Here is a 23,602-nt window from a genome sequence, read left to right as displayed (position 1 = left end):
TAGGGAACCAGTGTGGGTTCCTTTCTGAGGACCCAAACCTTGCCCTTGGGATAGGGAAAGTCAAAATGACAAAGAAAACACACAGGAATTGGGAGCTTTAATTCCTTAAGCCTCGAAATGGATGAAGACATACTCAGACAGTAAGACAGCCAGTTTGGAGAAGATAAAGCCACCTTCTTTCTCAAAACTGAGACTAATAATAATAAGAAATTTATGCACATAAGGGGATTACAGAGCTCACACTGAACTCTGAGCACTGTATTTTATGAAGTCCCCATTTAAAAAAAAAAAAAAACGACAAAATGTTCTTAAAAGCTGAAAATAGGGCACGCAGAGATCCAAAGTGTCCCTTTGGTGAGGCAATGAGAAAGGGCCACTCCCCAGCTGAGCAGGAGGTGTGATCACAAGCCACAGAGCCCCTGCTGGCCCCTGCAGCCACCTCTGTGTTTACTGCACGGGGGGCAGCTGGTGTGAACAATTGCGATTTCCCGGTCTCTGCAAGGAGCAGAGACTACCGTGCAAGGTCGAGCATCAGCCACAATAGGCAGGTGACTTCCTGCTCTGTGATTTTCCATAAATCACACAAAAGCAGGGTCCCCATTCCTCAAGCTCCCCACTTACCAGGATAGCCCCTTCTTTGGTACATGCAGCTTTTCCCGAGGGAGAGTAATTCTTTGTCCTAAAATAGAGGTACCCTGAGACCTGCTGTCCAGTGCTGAGTGGCTTGGCTTTTGGAGGATGAGGAGCCTAATTTGGTCATGTGAAAAGGACAGTTTACTCTCGGCTTCCCGTGACCACCATCCCACGGAGCTGTATCTGGCTTACGTAATTTCGCCTACCCCATCCACAATGGTGTGTGTGCTCTTATCTAATTAAGTGTGTGCAAATATAGAGGCACTGATTGAAAAGAAAGATCACAGGATCGAATGTCCCTCAAGTCCAGTCCCCCAAAATCCAATCTACACATCACTCAAAAATAATTTTGCACTGGAAAGGCAAAACTCATTTCTAATCATGCTCATTTTTTCAGATCTGACAGGACAAAATAACACCCAATGGTGTGCGGGCTTTAGACACAAACATTGATTGTCCACACACACCCCACCCTTAGAACTTGAAGCCCAGGTCGGGTTTCAGACAAAGTGGGTTTCCCTTGATGCTGCTGCCTTCTTGGCTTGTAGATGCCCCTCCTGGGTCCCCAGAGGGCCAGGCCACTGGATGCTCCATGTCCTGATCTCCTCTTGAAAGCATACATCCCACCAGAGTTTATCCCAACCACACTTTTCAAGAGCTTGTCACCGGACAGTCTTACTCTGAAGAGACAGAGATTAAAGCTCCTGCCTCTATATTTAGGACACAGTATTCATCAAAACTCTTCCTTTGTTTAGAAGAAAGCAACAGCTACAGTCACGCACACAGAAGCAGCGTGGCCAGGAAAGAAAGGGTGGTCTGTACAAGCTCTGAGGTCCTTCCCTATATGGGAAGATGATGTGAAAAGGAATCTGGGTTGGGTTCATATAGGGACAAGGACTGAGTGTACATTGCTTTAACCAGGCAGACTGGATCACTACTATTAGGGACGACAGCTGGCTGGCTCGTCTAGTGTGCTCTCCTTTTGTTTCCTCCCCGCACTGAGGAAGCTGAACTAGGGGAAGCAATTCCCGGTAACTCTGCTGAGCAGGTCAGTTTCAGCCAGTGTGTGCACTGCCGGAACACAAGATAGAAGGAGAATACAAGCCCCAGGTAGAGGCCAAAAATATGAGGACCTCACTCCAGCCAGCACTAAAATCCTGATGTAGGGGGTTTCCCTGGAGCAGCACAGGGGCACCTTGTTTATTGCCCTTTGTCTAGTGCTCTGGGTGAGGATGCCTTAGGAGCCGTAAAGGCTCCTGCTAGATGACCCATCACTTGGATGACCCTCATGCCCCACCCAGGAAGCTTCTCTGTTTCCTAGAAGTCCTGTGATGTGTGTGTGCCCTGCCATGAAGTACTTCCTAAGGTAACTTGCAATGCTGGCCCCTCTGATCTTACCCTCGCCTCCGGCATCAGGGATGGGAGGACAGAAACATCATTACATAAAGAAGTGGTCTGTGCTTTGACTGGAGAGACTGCAAGGAGAAAGACGATGCCAGAACTTTTAGGGGTGGTGGGCAGAGCATCCTGAAAGTCTCCCTCCCTCGGAGCATATGGAATGAACTGAAGTCCCTTCTCTACAGCAGTAAACCAAGGAGATGGAGGACAACAGAAGAGAGGTGCCTCCTTTACCCTCCATCAGCACCCCACCCTGCACAGCCTTCCCCATAAGACAGCAGCCAGGACAAAAGTGCTCAAGAACCTCAGGGGCAGGTGCATGTTGTGACATCTGCTAAAGCCTCTGTTTATTCTCTTTTCTTAGATATAAAAGCTTGAATTGGAGACTGAGTGTGTGCTTATCCAGAAGAGCTTCTAGCATCCCGACCACGGGGTATGGATGTACAACTATGTTCTGACTGATACCATATGAAACAGGAAAATTTCTCCTTGTATCCTTTTCCCCGCCGCCCCTGCCTTATGCTGACTGGACTATGAATGCAATGGCCAATGTTGGGCAGCCATGTTAGACCACAGAGGGGAGAGTTCTTAACCTGAGGAAGAAAGAACAGTTGTAGAGACTCTCAGTGCCCCCTGGAAGATACTGACCTCCAGACTCCCTTTGATGAGAGAAGAACAATCTTGCTTATTATTTAAGCTGTTAATTGGGCTTTCGGCTTCCATTGGTACCCTCATTTCTCACACATATGTCACAGCCAGAGTGCAACACACCTGGACACCCTGGATTTAAGGTAATAATGGATACCCAAAGGCACACCACAGTGGGTTATTTTTCCCTCTTGCCTTTTCTTCTTCTGTGTTATCTGCTCACTTTCTGATGTGGGCGGCCACTTCTCCACAGTGTTGCAATTCTAAGTACTTCAGTCTGAAGGTGCAGCACTAAGATCCCAGCTACCCCAGAGGATCAGTTCAAGGACAGTCCAAGCACCTTGACTTTAAGACCTTGTCTAAATGAAAAGCTGTTTTGGAAGGGGCCATAAATACATCTTAGGAGTAGCATCCTTGCCTGGGATTCTGCCCCGAGTGTCAGGCTCTGGGTTCTATCCCGAGTACTGGAACATCTTCCATGATGCTTCATAGAGATATTTCCTTTGCATCCATACCTTTTGCCAGCCACCAGCTGCAGGCAAGGCCCCCTTGGTGTGATCTTCTCCTCTGCAGAGTGTAGCAATCCACTTCTCATGTAACAACACATTTAATCTCTTGAAAGAGCATGGCTCCCCCAGGACTTGACTACGGAAACAGTGGGCAGGGCAGATGCAGCAACTAGGAGGAGGGTTTTCCTACGCTGTCACTGATTCCTTTCTCTCTACTTTGGGCCTCCTTTTCAATCGTTTCCACAGCTTTTGAGCCATCAGTCTTTCTCCCGTCCCTGACCCTGCCTAGATCTCCCAGGTATCAAGTGTTCCTTGTCATACAAACCTCACCTATGTCTTGAGCTCCCGAACTTCCAGATGCGCGCTCGCAGGAGCAGATACCTCCTTTGTTTTCGGTAGGAAGAACAGTCAAATACAATCAAAGCTGCCACACACGTTAAGCCTGAAAAGAGCCTCACTGACGTACACCCCGGAGTCCACCGAGTGCCTGTAACTCTCCCCCATCCTAGTCCACAGACCGCTTGACATGAAAGAGGAAAGGAAGAAATCAGGCAAATAGGATACAGGCCCCAGGGCTCAGAAGAAAAAGAGTCTAGGCTCATCAAGATGTTGGAATCAAACCTCAGTATGACAGCATTGTCCGGCCCCCTCCCCCAAGCTGGAAGTAGCAGGCAAAACTCAGCCTTTCCTCTTCCTCCCTACCCCTTCTTTTTTATTAAAATGCTTTCCTAGCAGAGGGAGCTGCCCCCGTCATCCTCAGCTGATAATGCTTTTTCCCCTATGGCTCCCACTGCTGCCAAGCCAGGCTCTATCTCATAAGACACCTTTGTCCTGGCTTTCCAGTTCTGTGCCTCTAATCCAGGCAGACAGCTGTTTTCTTTGCATATTGTCAAAGATTGCTGTACTGTCTTTTTTTGGATGCAAACAGATGAGCCTGCTGTGTGTGGAATTCGACTTTAGGTGCAAATCTCTAAATGGAATTCTGAAAGAGGACCTGCAAAGCAGAGGCAAGCTCATCAGGGCTGAGCGGACTGAGCAGAGAGGTGCCCTTTACCTGGGCTGTCACCAGCCTCAAATCTCATGTGCTTTTGAATGTGTTGATGAAGCAGAAGGCAGAAACTGGCACCACTGTGAAGATGTCTGCCCTCTCCGTATACTTTTAAAACAAAAATCATGGATGAATATTTGTGTAATGACACAGAAAGGACAATGATTGGAGTTGGATCAATACTACATGTTTCTATCCATGCGAAGATGCGTGTTGACTACCAGAGATTGTCCTTGGCATCTGAGCATCACACTCTGACCTCCATGCCCACATCTGTGGCCTCCCACTACCCTGTGTCTGAAATGAAGACATCTGACTGCTGTCTGCTTGCATGGAAGGCTGACTCCAGAGCCAAGACAAACACTAGTTCAGGGGTTGGAAATCACTCCTTAGAGATGGTTCACCTGAAACTTAAGCTTCGTTCTAGTTACCAGGAGTGCAGTAGGCCCAGATGGTATAAAAATGAAGTAGAAATGAAACCTGGGCTTGGGAAATGGTTCAGGAAGTGAAGAGCTTACCTTACAGGCATGAAGACCTGTTCTGGATCCCCTGAATACACCCTGAAACAAAAGTCAGGCAGAGTGGTGTGTGCTTGTGATCTTGGCGCCAGAGAGGTGGAAACAGGCAGATCCCCGAGGCCCACTGGCCAACCAGCCTAGCTTACATGCAAGGGGAGGTCTCGGTCAGGGATAGAGGCCCTGTCTCCAAAAATATTAAAAACAAAATGTAAGGTAGACAGTGCCACAAAACCTGAGGAATAACACTTGAGGTCATCACTTGCCCCCCCACACACACACAGGTATACACACTACAGGCCCACACACATTCATACTCACACACAGGTACACACACTACAGGCACACATATACATATATTATTTATACTCACACACAAAAAATAAATACAGTAAGCTAAAACCCAAGAAGAAATGAAATGCTACTCCACACAAGGTGGTCCCTGGGCCTGGGAAAACTGACTGTGTGGTTTTAGAGTTGGCCTTAAGCAGCACCTAACAACGTTCTGATAACCAATTCCAGGAAGCTTCCCCAGGTTGGTGAACTCCGGGCTTCTTTCGCATCGGGGCAGGTGGATGAACAAGGAGAACCAGCTGCCTCAGCCACCATGCAATGTAACCAGCAGGCAGACGACTGTTCCTGCACGTGCTGCGGAAGCACTCTTACAGACCAAAACAAAAACACGCTCATTTTGGTCCCTTCGTGAGCTCCAGAAAGAAAGAGGAATTCCCATCATCAGCTGCTAGTTAGTTTTTATTCTCAACTTGACCAAGCCTGAAGTCACATAGGCAGAGGGAAACTCTTGGGGACTGCCCATATCAGCCTGCTCTACGTCCATGGGACGTCTTGACTGATGTTGGTGCGGGTGGTCCAAGCCTGCTGTTTGTGGTACTGCACCTAGCACACCGAGGCACGTGGGCGTGAGCTGTGTAGTAAAACCAGCTGAGCCACAGCCAGTGAGTGGCCTAGAACCAGCATGTCTCCATGTTTTTTTTTTTTTTTTTTTTTTTTGAGTCAGGTGTAAATGGGCAACCTCCCTCAAGGACGGATTGTGCCTCGAGGTGGTAATCTCTTTCCGTGTAGCTTTGGTCGTGGTATCTATCATGATGACAGAAAATAAACTAACATATCAGGCATGTGATCCAACCTATATTCAGAGGTTGGAGAGATGGCACAGAGGTTACTGACTGTTCTTCCAGAGGATGGGGGGTTCAATCCCCAGCACCCATGTGGTGGCTCACAACCATCTATGACCCCAGTTCCAAGGGATTTAATGCCTTCTTCTTACCTACATAAATGATGCAAGCATGCGGTACACAGACACGCATGCAGACAAAGCATTCACACACATAAAATAAAATTTAATACCTAAACACAATTTTTCAGCCGATTGTTAAAACGCCATCTCTTGAAGCACTGTTATTATCAACAGAGGTAATAGGAGCCTTCCTGCCTAGATCAAAAGTGTGAGAAGTGAGAGAGGACATATTTGGACTGCAGGTGCCCATGGGACAGCAACTGGAACCAGCAAGGGTTGAAACTGAGACAGAATTCTTTAAAAAGCACCTGATATTAGTGCGTTATAGAATGGAAACATCTCCCAAGAGCGGTTACAGCCCACCTTTCGCAAGAGACATCCTAAGCTGAGCCTAGAAACATACAGTGGGGAATTACATTTCACTCAGTGTGAACGACCAGGGTGACCTATGGGGCTGTGTCAAACCCAGACACATAATTGGCAGGATTTTGTGGATTTGTTCAACTCTGAGATGTGTGAACAGAAAGAGTGAAATTTGTATTTGCGTGTGTCTCACGCCTTCTAAGACCTTAGCTTCCCTGCCCACAAGCGTATCTAGCTACTAACTTGAAAATTACACTCTGCTCTTTCAGACAGAGCCATAATTTAAGTGTCAATAAAAGGGGCAAATGATGATCTTTCGACAAGTAATTCTCACTGGACACCAGAGACCAGAACTGAGGCAGGCAGAGTGTGGCTGCTTCAGGCACATGCTCAAAAGGCTTAGAGCTGAGTGGCATAGCCTTGACTGACAGGGAAAACAGTTTCAAAATTACAAAAGATAATAGGAATATTCTGGCTGAAAAACAGCAGTAACTTAATCGTAGGTGTCCATATCACCACCATGGGAGGAGCCCCCTCATCTGTGACGAGTGGGACTTTGTTATCTATACCTGAACTCATCTGAATGGTGGTCATGGATCCGCCCTGAAAAACTGGATGCAGACCAGAGTAATGACCAAGAAAAGGCACCCTTTTACAAATTCAGCAGTCAGCTGCCTGGAAATGCAGTTTTTGCAATAAAAGATCAGATTCTTATGCATGTTGTCATGGTTTCTGTGAGTTTGTATGGATTCTTATGTGTGCTGTCATGGTCTCTTTGAGTTTGTATGGATTCTCATGTGTGCTGTGATCGTCTCTGTGAGTTCGTATTGATTCTCATGCATGCTGTCACGGTCTCTATGAGTTTGTATGGATTCTTATGTTTGCTGTCATGGTCTCTATGAGTTCGTATGTGTACCAGTCCTGTCGTGTATAAAAGGCACCGTCTCCTTAAAGTCTTCCACTGCCTCTCGCTCTTACCATCTTCCTGCCTCTGCTTCCACATGGACCCCTGAACCCTGGTGGAAGAGGTTTACTAAAGACGCCTGTTTATGGCTGAGTGCTGCAGGCCTTCTCACCACCTGCAAGCTGTCTGCTTGTGGGTCTCTGTGTCAACCGCCTACTGCAAACAGCTTGTCTGGTGAGGGCTGCATGACGCATTGGCCTATGGGTGGAGCAGGAGGTCACTGGGGAGTTGTTTTAGTGCAGGTTTGAGTCAGACAAAACCCCAGCATGGAGAAGAGAAAAGAGCACGAGGTCCCACTCAAGAAGCCCTTTGTGATGGACAGCTGCTAGGGGAGGGCAAGCGGTTTTCTTCAGTGGAGTGTCACTGGGTTTACAACACACTCCAGGGCAGGCCCTGTGCTCAGGAAGAGCTGGCCAACACAAAGCAGATGCCATGATAGCGACTGTGTGTGTGTGTGTGTGTGTGTGTGTGTGTGGGAGAGAGAGAGAGAGAGAGAGAGAGAGAGAGAGAGAGAGAGAAAGAGAGAGAGAGAGGGAGGAAAAGAATGCGCACATGCTTGAGTGTATGTGTCTGTGTGTGTGCATGTGTATGTGAGTGGTGGCAGTAAGATGTTTGTGTGTGCATGCATGTGTGAGTGTGTGTATGTGCATGTGTGTGCGTGCATGAGTGTGTGTGCGTGTGTGTGCATGCACCTCTGTGTGGTGTGAGTGATGGTAGAAGAATAAAATTTAGACCAAATTCTCCCATTTTCCCATTTTTGATAAATTGCTTACAAACTATTTGTCATTGTGTCTTCACTGACAGCCCCAGCTCGGCATTCCCTATCCCCCACTTCTTTCCCCTCCACTGCGTCTGCCATGTCTCTTCTTGGGCTCATATCTAACATTCCTTTGATGCATGAAAAAGAAAAATAAAGAAAATTCAGGAGCTGGGAAATGGCTCAGCAGCTAGAATACTTGCCACGCTTGCAAGACAACCAGAATTAAGATGACCAGAACCCAGATAAAATGCTTTGTGGGTGTAGAGGCTCATCTATAGTGAGCCTTGGAAGTTAGAATCAGGATCCCCTTAGTCAGCTGGCTAGTTAGACCAACATTGGCACTGAGATCTAAGCTTGAGACCTGAGCTTGATTGGTGGAGGGGAACTGAGGAAGGTTTCTGACATCAACCTGGAGCCTCCACATGCACATATACATGCATGCACGCACACATGTCACCATACATAAAACATAGATACACATATGAATGCATGCATATATCACATACATGGATACATGAAAAGAAGGAAAGGAGAATTAAAATATTCTAGAGTGTTCTGGGAAAGAGGAGAGCCAGTCACAAACTCATAAAGTATCACAATGAGAAAGGAGACAACATTGTCCCCTTCTGAAGACAATGAAGACCAAAGGGATGCAATGGTCTATCATGGAGGGATCCAGAACAAGTTCAGTGGTGTGGAATGACAGGAACAAAGGAAGTTTTGGATTCTGACGCATGATCTCTTTGGGTGCCGATCAAGAGTCAGATCCAGGGGTCTGGCCAGGCCTCAGAGCAAGCAGGCTCAGCCTGCTATAGCCAGGGTAATAACCAAAAGCGGAAAGAGGGAGTTAAGAGCCATCTGCTGAAATGTACCTGCACTGGAGAGGAGGGGACAGTAAGGTGGACTAGGAGAGGTCTGAACATCTGTCCCTGAGAAAGTCTTAGGAAATGGTTACAGAGCTCAGAGAAGCCAGGGCTCTGGCAGAGACCAGCAGGTGCCTGATAATCAGCAAAGATAACATCAAAGCCATCTCTGATGTCCCAACTCATTGTCATAGCTCACTACAAAAATCCCTTCTGTTTTATGGACTGGTGAGAAATTGCACCTTGCTGAGCACTTATCTATTCAAACTGCCAACGGGCTTATATCCACACTGAAACATGGCAACCGGAAATCCAAGAAATCTCCAGCTAACTGTGGTCCGAACACAGTGTGAAGCTGTGTGGTGGGGGTGGGCTCTGTTGATGCACATAGAGCCTTCCTGGAGGCAATTGGCTCTGTAAGATGGCTGGGTTAGAAAGGGCTGGAACAAAAATCACTCTGCTCCCATCAGCATGAGCTGCAGAAAATATCTCTGATATCTGAGGAGCCTGTTTCCTAAATGAATGCCAGAGCACGGTTCAATTTTCAGTTATCTGCGGTGTCTGCAGCGGTAGAATAGTAGGGAGGGGAGAATGTGCTTAGAAACAGTGAAGGGGCAGTCGTCACACACAAAGCCAGCACAGGGCACACATGCAACATAACCTCAGACTGCTAGGACTGTTTTCAGCTAATCTATGGTCCACACAGATCTCAACAAAAAAGGGGAAAGCTTGCCTAATAGGAAAACCAGGTCCAGACTCCAAAGGAACCTCAAGAGTTGCTAAGAAGCAGCTCATATTTAGTTACTGGGAGGAAGGTAACTTCCAAGGGAAATATAACCTTGTGTGCTCGTGTGTGCGGTGTATGTGTGGATGCAAGCATGCACATGCGGAATATGTGTGGATGCATGCACACACATGTAGAAGACAGTAGATTATTTGGGGCTTTGGCTACAGACTTATGAAATAGGACAGACCAGCTTACAAGTGATTCCCCAAAACCCTCCTGTCTCCGCTGCCCAGGGCTAAGAAAAAAGTGAGTGCCACCAAGCCTGGCTTTTTTCCTTTTTTACATGGGTTCAGAGAATGGAAGTCAGGCCTTCATGCTTGCAAGGCAAGTATTTTAGTGACTGGGGATCACCTAGGAAATATAATGTCTTAAACCTCACTAAATGAAATCTAGTAATATGCAAATAATGAGTCTTTTTATTAATTATCACAGTGATAATGCCCAAAAAGATGTGATAGAAAAAAAGGTCACCCCAAACAGTGTACCATGAGCAGAAGACTACACAAAGTTGGAGAGATTTGAAAACCTACCTGCAGAGGAACAAATAGCTAAAGACAGAAACGCAATAACAATACTAATAAACCTTCAAATTAATGCTGGGAAAAATCAAGTTAATAAATTGCTCATTTTCAGTTCACTGACCACCTCTGTCACTGTTTGAAACTTCCAGACATCGTTTATAATAAACGAGGTCCTATTCCGTCTTTTCTCACCATGGTATAGGAAAACACAATTCTTAGCATCATGGTGGGGAGGAGGGACCACGTTAAAAGCAGATATGGTTGATTAACAGAGAGCTGTGGCCATTTATTGTGCCTTTAAGCTGCAGATCTTTCAGTTTAATGAGAAGTTTAAATCAAGGTTTCAAAGCTGAGGCAGCCAAGAAGGACCCGAAGGAGAGCAGATGGCTCCTCCATCCTCCCCAGCAAGGTCAAGGCCAATGTTAACATCCCTTCCCTTAGCAGCAGACTGGGAGAGATGAATGCTGAATACACCCTTGCTCAGCCTTGTGCACATGAGGCTATGCACAGGAGGCATGGTAGTATTCACTGCAGCAGCCAACGGTGCCCCTCCCACTTCTTGTGGGTCCGCATAGCTTACCCACAGATCCCTGCAGCACGAGCAGGCTATGCTCTCTCTCAGCCTATGGAAGGCAGCTCTGCTATAAGCCTGTGGTATGCTGATTGTGGGCCCCTGCCACAGATACTGAGCTCTCTAAGCATACAAGGGGTTTGGTCCCTGTGGTCCTCAGTCACAGATGTCTAGAAGCTGCTCTTCTTTTCCTCCAGGCTCTGAGGAACAAGACCTGTTGGGGCAATGTTTCTCAGATGCCTGGGATCCACTAGGGTCTGTTGTTTGGGCAACCTTGCTCCTCTGTCCCTGCATAATCCCTGCATAAGTGGAGATGGGGGCTCAAAGGGAACGTTAGGAATGCTCCATCATCTGCACAGCCACAGATGAATGCCCTTGGGACAGCAAGATGTGGCCTTGCAAAACAAACCTTTCTTTAAGTGTATCAGGCCAGCCAGGAATATCATAGAGTTCAAACGGAAGGATGTCAGTCAGGCCTGGACCGGCTGTACCTACTTTTGTGCTTTATTTGTGTAGGAAGATAATCAATAATCATCCCTGTTTTTATAGATATTATTGTAATGAATTCACCAATTGCAAACATCATGCAGCACACACAGTGCACACCCATACAACCAGGCACTTACACACACTCATTAAATAATGTTAAAGAAACATCACACAAGTAGATTAATGTAGTCTATAAACATGCCCATTCCCAACCCCAAACATCTCAATAAGCTTTTCATGGTTTGAAAAGCCACTCAGAAACCATAGAACTTTACCAAGATTTCATATTTTCATGATCAAGCATATATTTATATGCACTTATCCACAAAAAAGAGAGAAAAAAACATGGCAGAGCTAAAAGTAGAAAAGCAATTAGCTCTATGTCCTCCTCAGACTTTTGTGTTCTTTGCCTGCGTTCAGCCTTGCTCATCACCTGATATCCCTCTTTGTCGCCTTTCTAAATTTTATACCAGTCCCATGCCTGCTGTGGGAGCTCCTTCTGCTTTCTCAGCCAATAGCCTTTAAGATACCAGCCCACTTGGGTGTGGTCTCTTTGGTTTGAAAAAGCAGTGTTTAAAAAAAAAAAGAGGGGGAAGCGCAGGGCAGAAGTGCATTGTGGGAAACTAAGCATGGACCCTGGGCCCACACAGCTATTCCTGTGTCCTCTCTTCCCTGGCTCTCCAACCCCCTCTCTCTTCCTCCTGACAGTGGCTCTAAGGTGTTGGTTGGGTTTTCTAGTTGGTGGCCCTAGCTGTTGTCAGAAAACCTCTTTATTCTCTTCCTTCCCTCTAACCTGGAGCTGCCACACACACTAGAATGCCTGGTAAAATTTCGACTTCAGATGTAAAATGTTTTTGGTAGAACTATATCCCCAACACTGCATGATATGCATCCTGAAAACGTTTTTTTAAGTTTATCTGAAATTGAACTTTGGGTGAACATGCTGTACCTTGATTTGCTAAATCCTGTAGCTCCACACATCTCTGCTGTGTTGCTGCGGTGCCGCTGTTCCCAGAGTCCTGGTAAACACCCCTAACACACCACAAAATCTCATGGCAAGTCTTAGATGGCACACTCTCTCCTCTGTGTTTCTCTCGGCTCTGTCACACACCTTTGAAAATAGTCCCTTCATAGCAGAGGTACTTCAGAGTATCCATTCAGAGTGTTCCCAGTGTTCTCCTGGGACCACAACAGGTATATTTGCCATTACAGATTGCTCACACACACACACACAAACACATACAAACAAACATACACACATACACACACATGACTCCCTCACAATATTTAATCACCAGCTCTGATTAGAGCGTAGTACACAGTAGACAAGAGAATATTGAATGGACAGATGGATGAATGAATGAAGAAAGTAAGAGAAGGAAAGATACACAAGGAGAGGGGAAGGAAGGGGAGGATGCATAAGAAGAGAGGGAGAAGAAAAGAGAAAGGTTGAAGGGCAGTGAGGAATGGAAGGGAGGGGAGAGGGGAGGAGATGAGAGAAGCAAAGTGGCCCATCTGAAGCCCTCTTCATCATGGCTCTTCATCGAGGACAGAGATAGCCATGAGCAGATGATTTTTATACATGTGGCCATTCTATATGGCGAGCTTAGGCCTCCTCAAAGCCTGGAGGTCCAAGTAAGCTGCCTTTCTTATATAGCAGCTGGCTTTTTCCGTGGATGACTCCCAAGCAGGAAAACAGACGCTGCCAATAGTGAGGCTGGGCATCACTTGGTGATGTGGCATCCACTTTGCTAGCTTCTCAGGGCCTGATGAATTGTGGAGCTCACCCAGTTTTGCTGGGTGGTAATTGGTAGCCATCTTTAATCTACCACAAGGTGTGGTCTAAGTAAGAAATCAAATAAAGCCACAACCAGCACCTTCAGGGATCCAGCAGTCTCGGCCAAGCTCATTAAAATAAAAATAGCAGTCAGGCTTGCTGCGCCTCATTTGGGAAATTAATGAGAACCCAATTAATATTTCCTTCCATTTTCCTTGACTTGGCATTTTTCTATGCTGAATGCATTCCTGTTCTGTGAGCTTTTCAGTTTCTTCTGGGAAAGCTCTTGTCTGAGTAGCATTCGATTCTGGCTTAGGAGCCACTTGTACCTCTTCAGGGAGAGTTCTCTCAGGGCGGCAGGAATGATCATGTGGGGATCAACTTGACCCTGAGCTCTGCAAGCACCAGGCTGTATTGTGAGTGTCTTGTCTATCTAGGTGTGATCAATAGCCAAAAGAACCAGCATCCAAACTTGAAGTTCAGTGATCCTCTCTGCTTTCTCAAGTTCATTGGCAGCCCTCTGTACTCTTTCCAGTCACCCAGTCAAGCCTGGGTGTGCCTACCAACTCCACCACTGCAATAAGTGTGTAGGTGTGTGTGCATTTCGTATACATACAATCATGTTTGTATGTCTATGTGTATGGCATGTGTATCTCACAAGTGTGTGGCAGCTGCATATGCATGTGTGCACACATGTATATGGAGGTCAGAGGTCAATGTCTGCTGTCTTTCTCAGTTACTCTCCACCTTATATTTTGGAGACAGGGCGTCTCAACAAACTTGGAACCAACCATTTCAGCCATGCTAGCAAACCCTAAGGATTTCCCTGTCTCTGCCTCAGTGCTGGGGTTAAAGGCGCATGCTGCAACACCTAGCTTTGACATGGATACTCCGCATCCAAACTCAGGTCTTCATACATGTGTGGTAAGCATCATACTGGCTGAACCATCTCCTCAGTCTCTTGTTTGATTCTATTTATTTATTTATTTATTTATTTATTTATTTTGTTTGTTTGTTTGTTTGTTTGTTTGTTGAGCCCACTTGGTGATGTTTTGCATGGTCCAGGAAGATTCACAAGGGCCCAAAGTGAATTTCAGGGTTTGGGTTTATCGAGTTTCACACTTTGGTGCAGTTTTCTGAGTGAATAATAAATCATTTTTTCCACCCATTTAACTTCGTTGAGTTGGTTGTTAACGCCTAGAAATTTCTCGTTATCTCTATGTTGAATTAAGGTAGCAACTTAGCAGTGACACAATGAAAATAGGTTCTGACATGATCATTGTGTGATTGCTGTTTCAAAAAATAAAATTTAGATATGATGTCCATCTTGAGTCAGCCTCATGAGCAGACAACCAGGTTGTGAAAAGCCCCTCCACCCAGAGAATGTGGTTTGATGCTCGGCTTCATCATTTTAAACAAGGACGAGTTTCCATGCCTCACTGAGACCTACAGCGAATGCCACTGGCGCTGTCCTTCATGAATAACAGAAAGGGAAAGAGGGGTGGTAAGCGGAGCAAGCAGGAATAAGCTTGCTCAGTTGTTCCTACCAGAACTGGAGCCTGGGTGGACTTGCTGAACACTCAAGACAAAGCCTGCTCTATGTCTCCCATGGTCCCTGCAATCTGGATAACCATAAGAGCTATGTGGACATCTGCACACCCCTGCCACCTACAAAACAAAGTCATGGTGCTGGGGCCAGCCCACTGGACTCAATTTTAGTTTAGCAGAGTGCCAAAGACTTCACCATCTCATTTTGAAGTACTTCTTAAAATCATGATTGACACATAACTTGGTTCTCAGCCTCCCTAAGTCTAATGAAAACTGGTCACTTTCTGAATCAAAAAAAAAAAAAAAAAAAAAAAAAAAAAAAAAAAAAAAAAATTAGGGGAGAATAAGATTGTAGAAATTGAAATATCATTTCTTGATTGGATAGAGAAAAATATTGAGCCTAATTTTTACGATTAATTAATATTGATCATAAACTGACTTGTGACATTGTGAAAGCTATAGAAGCTAATCACTTAGTTGAGAGGAATTTACATAAGTTTCCAACAGTCCCTGAGGGCTTTCCCCAAAGGTGTATTTAGAGAGCTTTCTCTTACAGTTTCTGAGCCTTCCCTCCTAGAGCCTGAAACTGGAGTAGTCCAGCTTCCATCTGCCCCTGGAAACACTGCGGTAGCCAGGCTTGCACCTAATCCTGGACAGTTAGCTGGGAACACAGATCCGGCCCATGAACAAGACCCACTCTCAAAGAACAGCAGACATTGCACCTGCTGAGAGCTGATATTGCAGGGGTGCCCCAACATTTCCACATGCCTGCTGAGAGCTGATATACAGGGGTACCCCAGCATTTCCACATGCCTGCTGAGAGCTGATATTGCAGGGGTACCCAGCATTTCCACATACCTTCTGGGAGCCTATACTGCAGGGGTACCCCAGCTTTTTCACATGCCTGCTGAGAGCTGATACTGCATGAGTACCCCAGCATATCCACATGTCTGCTACTCTCTGCCAAACCTCCCTAGTGTGACGCCTACGCATCTGGACCACCTTATCTTTACATAGCCCAGGCTGGAGCATAAACCGCTTCTTACCTCCAGGAAACTGCTGCCTGCAAAAATCAATTCTCTAAATAAGATTAGGACTGCTTCACCTACCAGGGGTGGAGGTGGGGATTGAGAGATTTGCAAGCACACAGGCAATACTATTTCTCTACTACTTGTGGGATCAGATACAGAGGAGGAGCTGGTCTGCTCCAGCCCAGCCACATCACACGCAACAATAAGGTATCACCCCAGATGAGAAGAGAAATCGTAGTCAAATCCCTGAGCAGACCAGTTCAGGGTGCAAAGTTCAGGAGGGTCTTTGTTCTATTCTAACCCCTGTGGAAAAATTTAAAGCAACCAAGCCACCATCTGCTCCGCTTCCAATAGCCCTTCTGTCTACAAAACTGGTCATCTCATTTAAAAACGTGTGCTGTTTCATAGACAGAGGTGGTGCCCAACCCTAGAACCACAAATGAAAGACCACTGAGATGTCTAAATTATTGCATTTTTCTTCATTTGACCAAATAATTCATAAGTGTAGCTTGAAGCTACTGTCTCCTGTTTGGGAAAGAGCTCCAAAGGGCAGAGGTCAATATCTTCCCAGGTCATATGATATTGTTGTGGGCCTAGAAAGATCTCTAACAGCATTCTTGAGCATCATTTATCACTCAGGTTGTCATTAATGTGCGTGATGTGAAATGCAGCTTGATATTCAGCTAGGCTAGTCGCCTTCTTATACCATGTTCAATGTCTAAAGGGAAAAGATGGAAAGAAAGAAGAGAGGAAGGTAAGGAAGAAGGAAGGAAGTTGGTGAGGGAAGGAAAGAAGGGAGGAAAAGAGGGAAGAAGGAGAGGACAGGGAGGAGGGAAGAGGGAGGGAGGGGGAACAGGAATGAAGATGGAAGGGGAGGAAGGATAGAGGATGAGGCCCGCACCTTCCTCTATATGGTTAATAACATATCAGATGTACTCATTCCAAAGAAGACCAACATCGAGTTTCTCTAAGATGATTCTTGTGTATCAAAGTCACTACACTGCTCAACACAAAGGGCAAAACATCTCTTTAAAAATTCCTTCTGCTAACTCAGATCGATGGCAATAAATCCGGTCAGCACTAACCCCTGAGACAACCTTCACAGGGAATCAGCCACTCGTTCAACAATGCTACCCGTGAAGCAGGCTTCCTTGCAGACCCTGATGGCTCAAAGGCCTGGCTTAATAAGCAATTCCAATTTCATTCTTTACCCATCTGGATCAATATTAGAAGCAACCTTGGACATCCATCCTTTCCTCCCGGAATACAGATTCTGTAGAGGGCTCCGAGCCAATAGCACAGAGGACTCATCCCTGAGTCTCAGAAATTCTCAGTGTGTGTGTAAATTAACTGTTTCAAATAAGAAAAGAAAAGGAAATGGAACAAGAAAAAAAGCCTAAATAGAGACCAGAGTGTTTTGATTTTCACCCGCATGCTGTTTTCTCTTTTGTTTTTTTGTTTCTTTTTTTTTTTTTTTTTTTTATGGTATACACAGCTGCACTCCCGGTCCTCCTGCGGGGGCTCCCGGCTTCTGCAGGACAGGTTTTACTACAGCAGCAGCAGAGAGAAAAGGCTCAATGGCCTGGAAGATATCACACACTGGAACCTGATGGCTTCGTGGAGGGGAGTTTTCCATAGCCAGGTGCAGTCTGCATTATAAGCAACGTAAGTTTCTGAGGTATACTTAAGGTTGTCACTGTCCCTTTTCAAAGAAGCTCAAATCTCAGCTGAACTGAGATGTGTGTGGAGTGAGCCCTTCAGTGGGAGCTAGAGGTCCAATCTCTACCTACCTTCCAAATGCATTGGTAGCTCCCTCCTCCCCCCCCCCATTCCCCAAAGCTGCATCCCAGGCAGCTTGGGCCTCCCTGTCTCCACGCCTTATGTAGAAGTCAAGCATAGCCACGTTATGCAGAGAAGCACCCGGGGTCGGAGACATTCATTCAGTCGCCTTTCTAGAGATCACATCTAGACACAAATACAATGTCACCTCAACAGCATCCTCCAACAATGGTCTTCTCTCCTGAGCATGGATGTGAGTCCTCTCTCACCGCTTGCCCGCCCCTGCACATGTGACCTCACACCCCATACTTGTACAAATCAAATAGTGATGGATTCAACAGATCCTAGGCACAATCAGCCCACGTGGGTATGTGGGTCTTGATAATCTGTCATGCACAGAGAACAAAGAAAAGACTGCTGCTGGCTAGTGGGCGACATTAAAATAAGGGTGGGGATAGGGCAAAGAGCACTAGGCATGCACATGAGAATCCCACGTCTTCTTTGAGCCCTCATGCTCAGGGTAACAGTAGTATGCATGTCTATGTGTGTTAACGTGGCTCCTCAGTCACTCTCCCCACCTGCTTGATGGCAGAAAAATAAGAACAATATTCCCTTATGTACCAGTGGGTGGATTCTCTTGAAGGTAAAGGTAAAACAAACTTGAATTCCTTTTATTTGGATTTTACTCAAAATAGGCAGAGGACAGAACCTAATACAAAGGAGCGCTTCCCTCATCGTCAGTGGCAGGCCATCATGGAAAGTCCCGCCTTCTTCCTGCACATCCTCACAGCTACCAGAAATTCCTCAGTGACAGCCCCGGCCCCAAGGAAGAGGCGCACCTCTGGATTCCAAACCTGAAGTTGTGTTGCACTATTTGCCCTCACTAAAGAACCCCAACTACAGGGTGACCCCCCCCAAGTAGTGACAGACGCTGCCCTTCAGAGCAGGGAGCTGCTCTCTTCCTCCAACCAGGTGGGTTTATCTGCCTTTCACTCTCCACACGGAATCCTTAGAAACAAATTCATCATAGCTCGGTAAAGTCAGGAGAATTTTGTCCCAGTTTTAGAAACTCAATTTAGCTTTGGGCAAGCAGCAGAGCCATCCAGAAGGGTTATTACTCATAAATCTCTCCTTCGACGGGAAGTCCCCCTCCTCCCCGCAGCTGCTTGTCTCTCGGTGTCTCTCTACTTCCATTGTCAACATGGAGATTTAAGCCAGGTCTCTCTGAGTGACCAATATCAGGTCACACATCAAACATGCAGGAAAGAGATATGATTTTTGCAAGAATAAATAGGCGATTAGTACTGAGCTATGTGCATTCAGATGGCATCTGTATTTATAAACATGTTTGGATTTAATTTTGCTGTCTAGACTGCAAAGATCTGTCACTGGGGCCATGAACTATTGTTTCACTGAGGTGGAAAATTACATCAAGGGCAGTGATTCCCAGGGCCTGATTCAGCAGCCGGCCCCAGGAGCTCTGTCCATAGAGACATGGGAATCTCTAGATCATCCACATTCCAATGCCAGGCTGAAGAGATGGCTCCACTGGTTAAAGTGCCTGTTGAACATGGGACACAGTTCAATCCCCATAACCCGTGTGACTGATCCAGGCTTGGTGATACAGTCATGTATACAAAGTTATGAGGAAACAGGTGAGTCCCCTAGACTCACTGGGTAGCCAACGTAGAAAAATCAGTGAGCTCCACGGGAGTGGGAGATTCTGTCTCAAGAAAGAAGGTGGGGGAATAGACCCTCCACACACATGTACTTGCACAAATGAGAGCAGATGTATACACCAAAGAAATCAAAATCCTAATATTAAAAAAAAAACTGACAACCATAGACTCACAGTGAGGTGAGGTGGTTATGAGCATTTATTGTTCTTCCAGATGATGTAAGCTAAATTCCTAGGGCCTTTACCAGGCAACTCACAATCACCTGTGATGGAGGTGGGTCTTGTATCTTATCTGTTGCTTTGATTGGTTAATAATAAAGAAACTGCCTCGGCCCTCATAGGACAGAAAATTAGGTAGGCGGAGTAGACAGAAGAGAATGCTGGGAAAAAGAAGCTTAGTGAAGGAGTCCCCATGATTCTCCCGCTCCAGACAGACGTAGGTTAAGTTCCTCCCTGGTAAGCCAGCTCGTGGGGCTAAACAGAATATTAGAAATGGGTTAGAACAATATGTAAGAGCTAGCCAATAAGAGGCTACAGATAATGGACCAGGCAGTGTTTGAAAGAATACAGCTTCCGTGTAATTATTTCTGGGCATAAGCTAGCCATACGGGCGGCCCGGGTGCCGGGGACGCAGCCCTGCCGCTCCTATTTCAACACACCTGTAACTCCAGGGCATCTCTTACCTCTGCCTCTGCAGACACCTGAATTCATGCGCACAACGCCCAACACACACACACACACACACACACACACACACATGCACATAAAAATTAAAAATGAACGGTTTTGATTAAAGGTCCTGAAACGCGGGGACACTGGGCTTCTGTGGACTGATATCTCAGGAGAGTGAGGGGGCGTCCAGGACATTAAGAAATGGATAGGCATCATTGTTTGTGTCAATGGATGTTATGATGATAGTGACAACAAGCATGTCTGGAGATCTTGTCCCTAGCTATTAACCCTCTAGGCACGGCCTTAAGTACCCAGAGTCAGCCAAGCCTAGAAGGCAATGCCCTGCACCCGTGTTTCCTGATGGAAACCGTCAAACAGTAGGACCCACAGATTGCTCCCAAGGTTGTCATGGCCTTCTATTTCAAACAAAGACATCAACAAAATCCATATTTAGAAAAATAGCATGTTGGCTTGTAAACACTATTAGAGCTGGGAAGTCTTGCTTTGAAAATTGAGGACTGCGACGCGGTTCTCACAGCCTCGCGGCGTCTCATGATGCACGTGTCTGTTCTCGCGGGTCCTTGCTCCTTTAACATGTGTAGGCAGCTTTACTGGATATTAACTGGAAACATACATTAACATGATAGATCTCCCCTGATAATTGCTCTGACAGAATGAAATAAGTTGAATTTTAATGTGATTTAATATTAAGCTAAAACAGAAATTCCAAGATCCAGAAATTTGAGAATAAGAAATTAAGTAACTTAGATTCTTCAGGGAGTTTTGTTCTGCTCCTGGGACATTTTATACGCAGTCTTTTTTGGGTACTGCTAGCCTTTGTCCTTGCTCATTCGCAGAGATAAAAGCCTCCAAAAGGCTTACTAATATAATAATAGTGTATCATACACAAATATATGTAAGCAACTTTTTCTCGAAGTAAGGTATATTTTGTTTATAATAATATGGATTTAAACAGTGCCATCATCCTATAATTATCAAATACTCTCTAATTTCTTTTTGCTACTTAGAAGCAAATCTCTTTTAAGATCTAGGCTTATATAATAAAAAAGCCTTATTCATAGTATCTTGACTTTATCCATTTGATTAATTTTTATACCTCCACAAAAGAGGCTCACTCCATGTCTACTGATAAGAATCAACTCCTAATTTAAAAAGTTAAATAATTATTAAACAATTAAAAAATAAGAATCATCTTTTTAAAGCTGGCAGAAATTGAAGTTTTTGAATGATAGAAAGGTGCATCCTCCATAAGGGCCAGTCATGCCTGTGGTGCAAAGCCCAGGGAATGCAGACATGCCCCCAAAGAACCAGTGGCACGGCAAGAGAAGCCAGTGTGTGTACAGGGGTATGGGTCACGGGAGGCCTGGTGCCAACCCAGCCACCACCATGCCTCATCATCTGGTTCCAGGCTACTCAGGTATCCAGGGCTCACACAGGGACAGGAAGCTCAAAGTGTGGGGAAGAGACAATCTCATAAAAGAGATTATAAAGGATGCAGTTGGTTAATAAAAGGTTTTATTCCCTTCTTAAAATCGTGTTCCCTCCCAGGTACACAGTGGAATTTTCCAGAGGCTGCACATCATGGGGCATTGCGAAAGGCATGCATCAGCAGACAGGAAAACTCGGCAGGTCTCTGTCGGGCAGACATCAGCAAGAGATATAAAACACCCCTGCTCTCTGCACTGGGTAGGTCTGAAGCTTTGGAAATAGGAAGTTTTCATAAACAAGAGTCCCTTGAATTTATATATAGAATGTTTATTCCTATTTATTAATAAGCAAGCTTTGAAAACTTGCTCCACTTTCACTTCCAGATGAGGGACCATCTCTAGTGAAGCTGATATGCTCTAAAGGTTTGGGTGTCTTTGGCATACTTAAGTGAAGTAATAACAACCAGGAGAGTGAGCAGAGGCCTCAGTGAGGCATAGTTCCGTGTGATACACAGACGCCCTTTCTTGTTTAGAACCAATAGCATCAACCCACCTCCTTCCCCCTTATCAGCTCCGTCTTGCTCTGCCTTCAACTTTCTGATCTCCTTCCAGTATCCTGCATGCTCCCTCAGACCTACATAGGAGGCAGAAATTTTCTGGACATAAAATGAGGCATCCTCAGATTCAGGAAAACCTAGCATCCCTCCTTCTCACCCTCCACTCTGATAAGGACATTGTCACTTCAACAGCTCTGGCCATGACCAGGACAGTACAACGGAATGTTCTTCCCTTGAGTCTCATTTGCTATCCAGACTTTGATTGGTGGACACCAGCTTCCTTTCCACCCAGTTGGAGGCAATAGAACTTTTCCAAAAAGAAGATGACTATGTTTTGCAATTCATAAAATTTAAGAACATTTAGAACCTAGCATCTTCAGAACAACATTGTAGTCCCCAAGTATTGTGTGGAAAGGGGCTCACTATTACACAGTGTCCTCTGTCCCAAATCCAGCTCTTCCAAACCAGTCTTTAGTTTCCATGAAAATATGAAGTTTATTCCTACAACTGAAGATTGTTCCCAGTGAACCCTGGAGAGAAGGGAGGCGTGTGCTACCAGTACCCTATGGTTTTATTTCTGGGTGACTCTGCAGTAAAAGCAAGAACCCTGCCCCAGCACCACCGCAGAGACTAGCACTGGGTTCTGAGTACTCCAGAGGGCAGAGCCCAGTTCCCCACCCTCCTTCCAGGAGTCGAGCATTTCACAGTTTTCAAAGCACTTATCTCATTTGATCTCATTTTAGCCTCACAACAACTCGGGTGGATTCTCACCAACCCTAATGAAGAAAGCAGAGAACTATATTTGCATTGTAATTAACATGTTGCCCAAAATGGGAGTCCTCTCTTCTGGGAGGGAACCGGCTCTTAGCATCACATTTAGCTTGCTTGGCTTTTCTTTGCAAAGATGGACCACAAGGCTCGCTGTGAGCTGCTAAAAGCCACTCAAAACCAAAGCACTGGTACAAATAGCAAGCCGATTTGGGTGGAGGGCATGTTTCAAAGTTACGCATGCCCAGGGAGACGCAGATGGAGGTGGGGAGGCAGCAGGACCTTTGCAGCTGTCTTACCATTATCTCCCGAAGTCTTGTCTTTTCCGTTGGTCGCTCCAGCGCTTTGTCTCTGAAAAACATTTTAATAAAGGAAAAAGAAATGATCAGACATATTTAGGACTATCTTCGTCTGTTCTGTTCATTCAAATATCTCTCATATATCACTGAGTTCAGAGTTACCATAACTAGAAAGTTAAAGCACGGTGCTGGCGAGACCAGGAAACAGTGACTCCCGGCAAGGACCTGGTGAAGCTGCCCACCACCTGGCTTGCCAGTGCCCACTGCTGGCTGAGGACCACTCAGAAGCCGCATGAAAAGCCAAATGGTGAGGGTTGTTCACTGAGCATAACCTCATCCAAACAGAAGAAAAGTAGCCAAGGCTGCCTGCGAACCCCAGGGCTGCCGAGGCTGGCCTCGCACAACTGTGTTCTCACACCAAGCACAAGGGACTCTTATGTTCACGGGAGGGACTCTTATGTTGCTCGTTCCTCCCCACTGCTGATGCACTTTATCTATCCTTGTCAATGCCTGTCCTGGGGATTTCCGTTTGCCCAGTTTGGCCAGAAGTATGAAAAACATTATGAGCTATTTTTAATATCTTTTTATTCTTTGACATTTTTGTTCAGGCATATATTAAATTCTAGTCATCCCTAATTAAACTCACAATGAAGAGATAACTTTTAAGGTTTGATTTGCTTCAGTCTGGGAGATTCCTTGAGCATGCATACATACATAC

General features: G+C 45.7%; 1 protein-coding gene across 1 annotated transcript in view; it reads right to left on the bottom strand.

The window, feature by feature from the left end:
* The window catches only part of Pcp4 (Purkinje cell protein 4), a 60,381-nt gene that overhangs the window by 9,921 nt on the left and 26,858 nt on the right, over positions 1-23,602 (bottom strand). Inside the window, exon 2 of the mRNA XM_050162005.1 lies at positions 22,885-22,936. Within this exon, the coding sequence (XP_050017962.1) occupies positions 22,885-22,936 (52 nt within the window). The remainder of the gene's footprint in view (positions 1-22,884; positions 22,937-23,602) is intronic.

Source organism: Alexandromys fortis, unplaced genomic scaffold, assembly GCF_014885135.2.
Source record: "Alexandromys fortis isolate MF-2015 unplaced genomic scaffold, M_Fortis_MF-2015_v1.1 scaffold_128, whole genome shotgun sequence".
NCBI classification, from domain to species: Eukaryota; Metazoa; Chordata; class Mammalia; order Rodentia; family Cricetidae; genus Alexandromys; species Alexandromys fortis.
The sequence above is the reverse complement of the archived record's forward strand: the minus strand, read 5'-3'. Positions and strand labels throughout refer to the sequence as shown.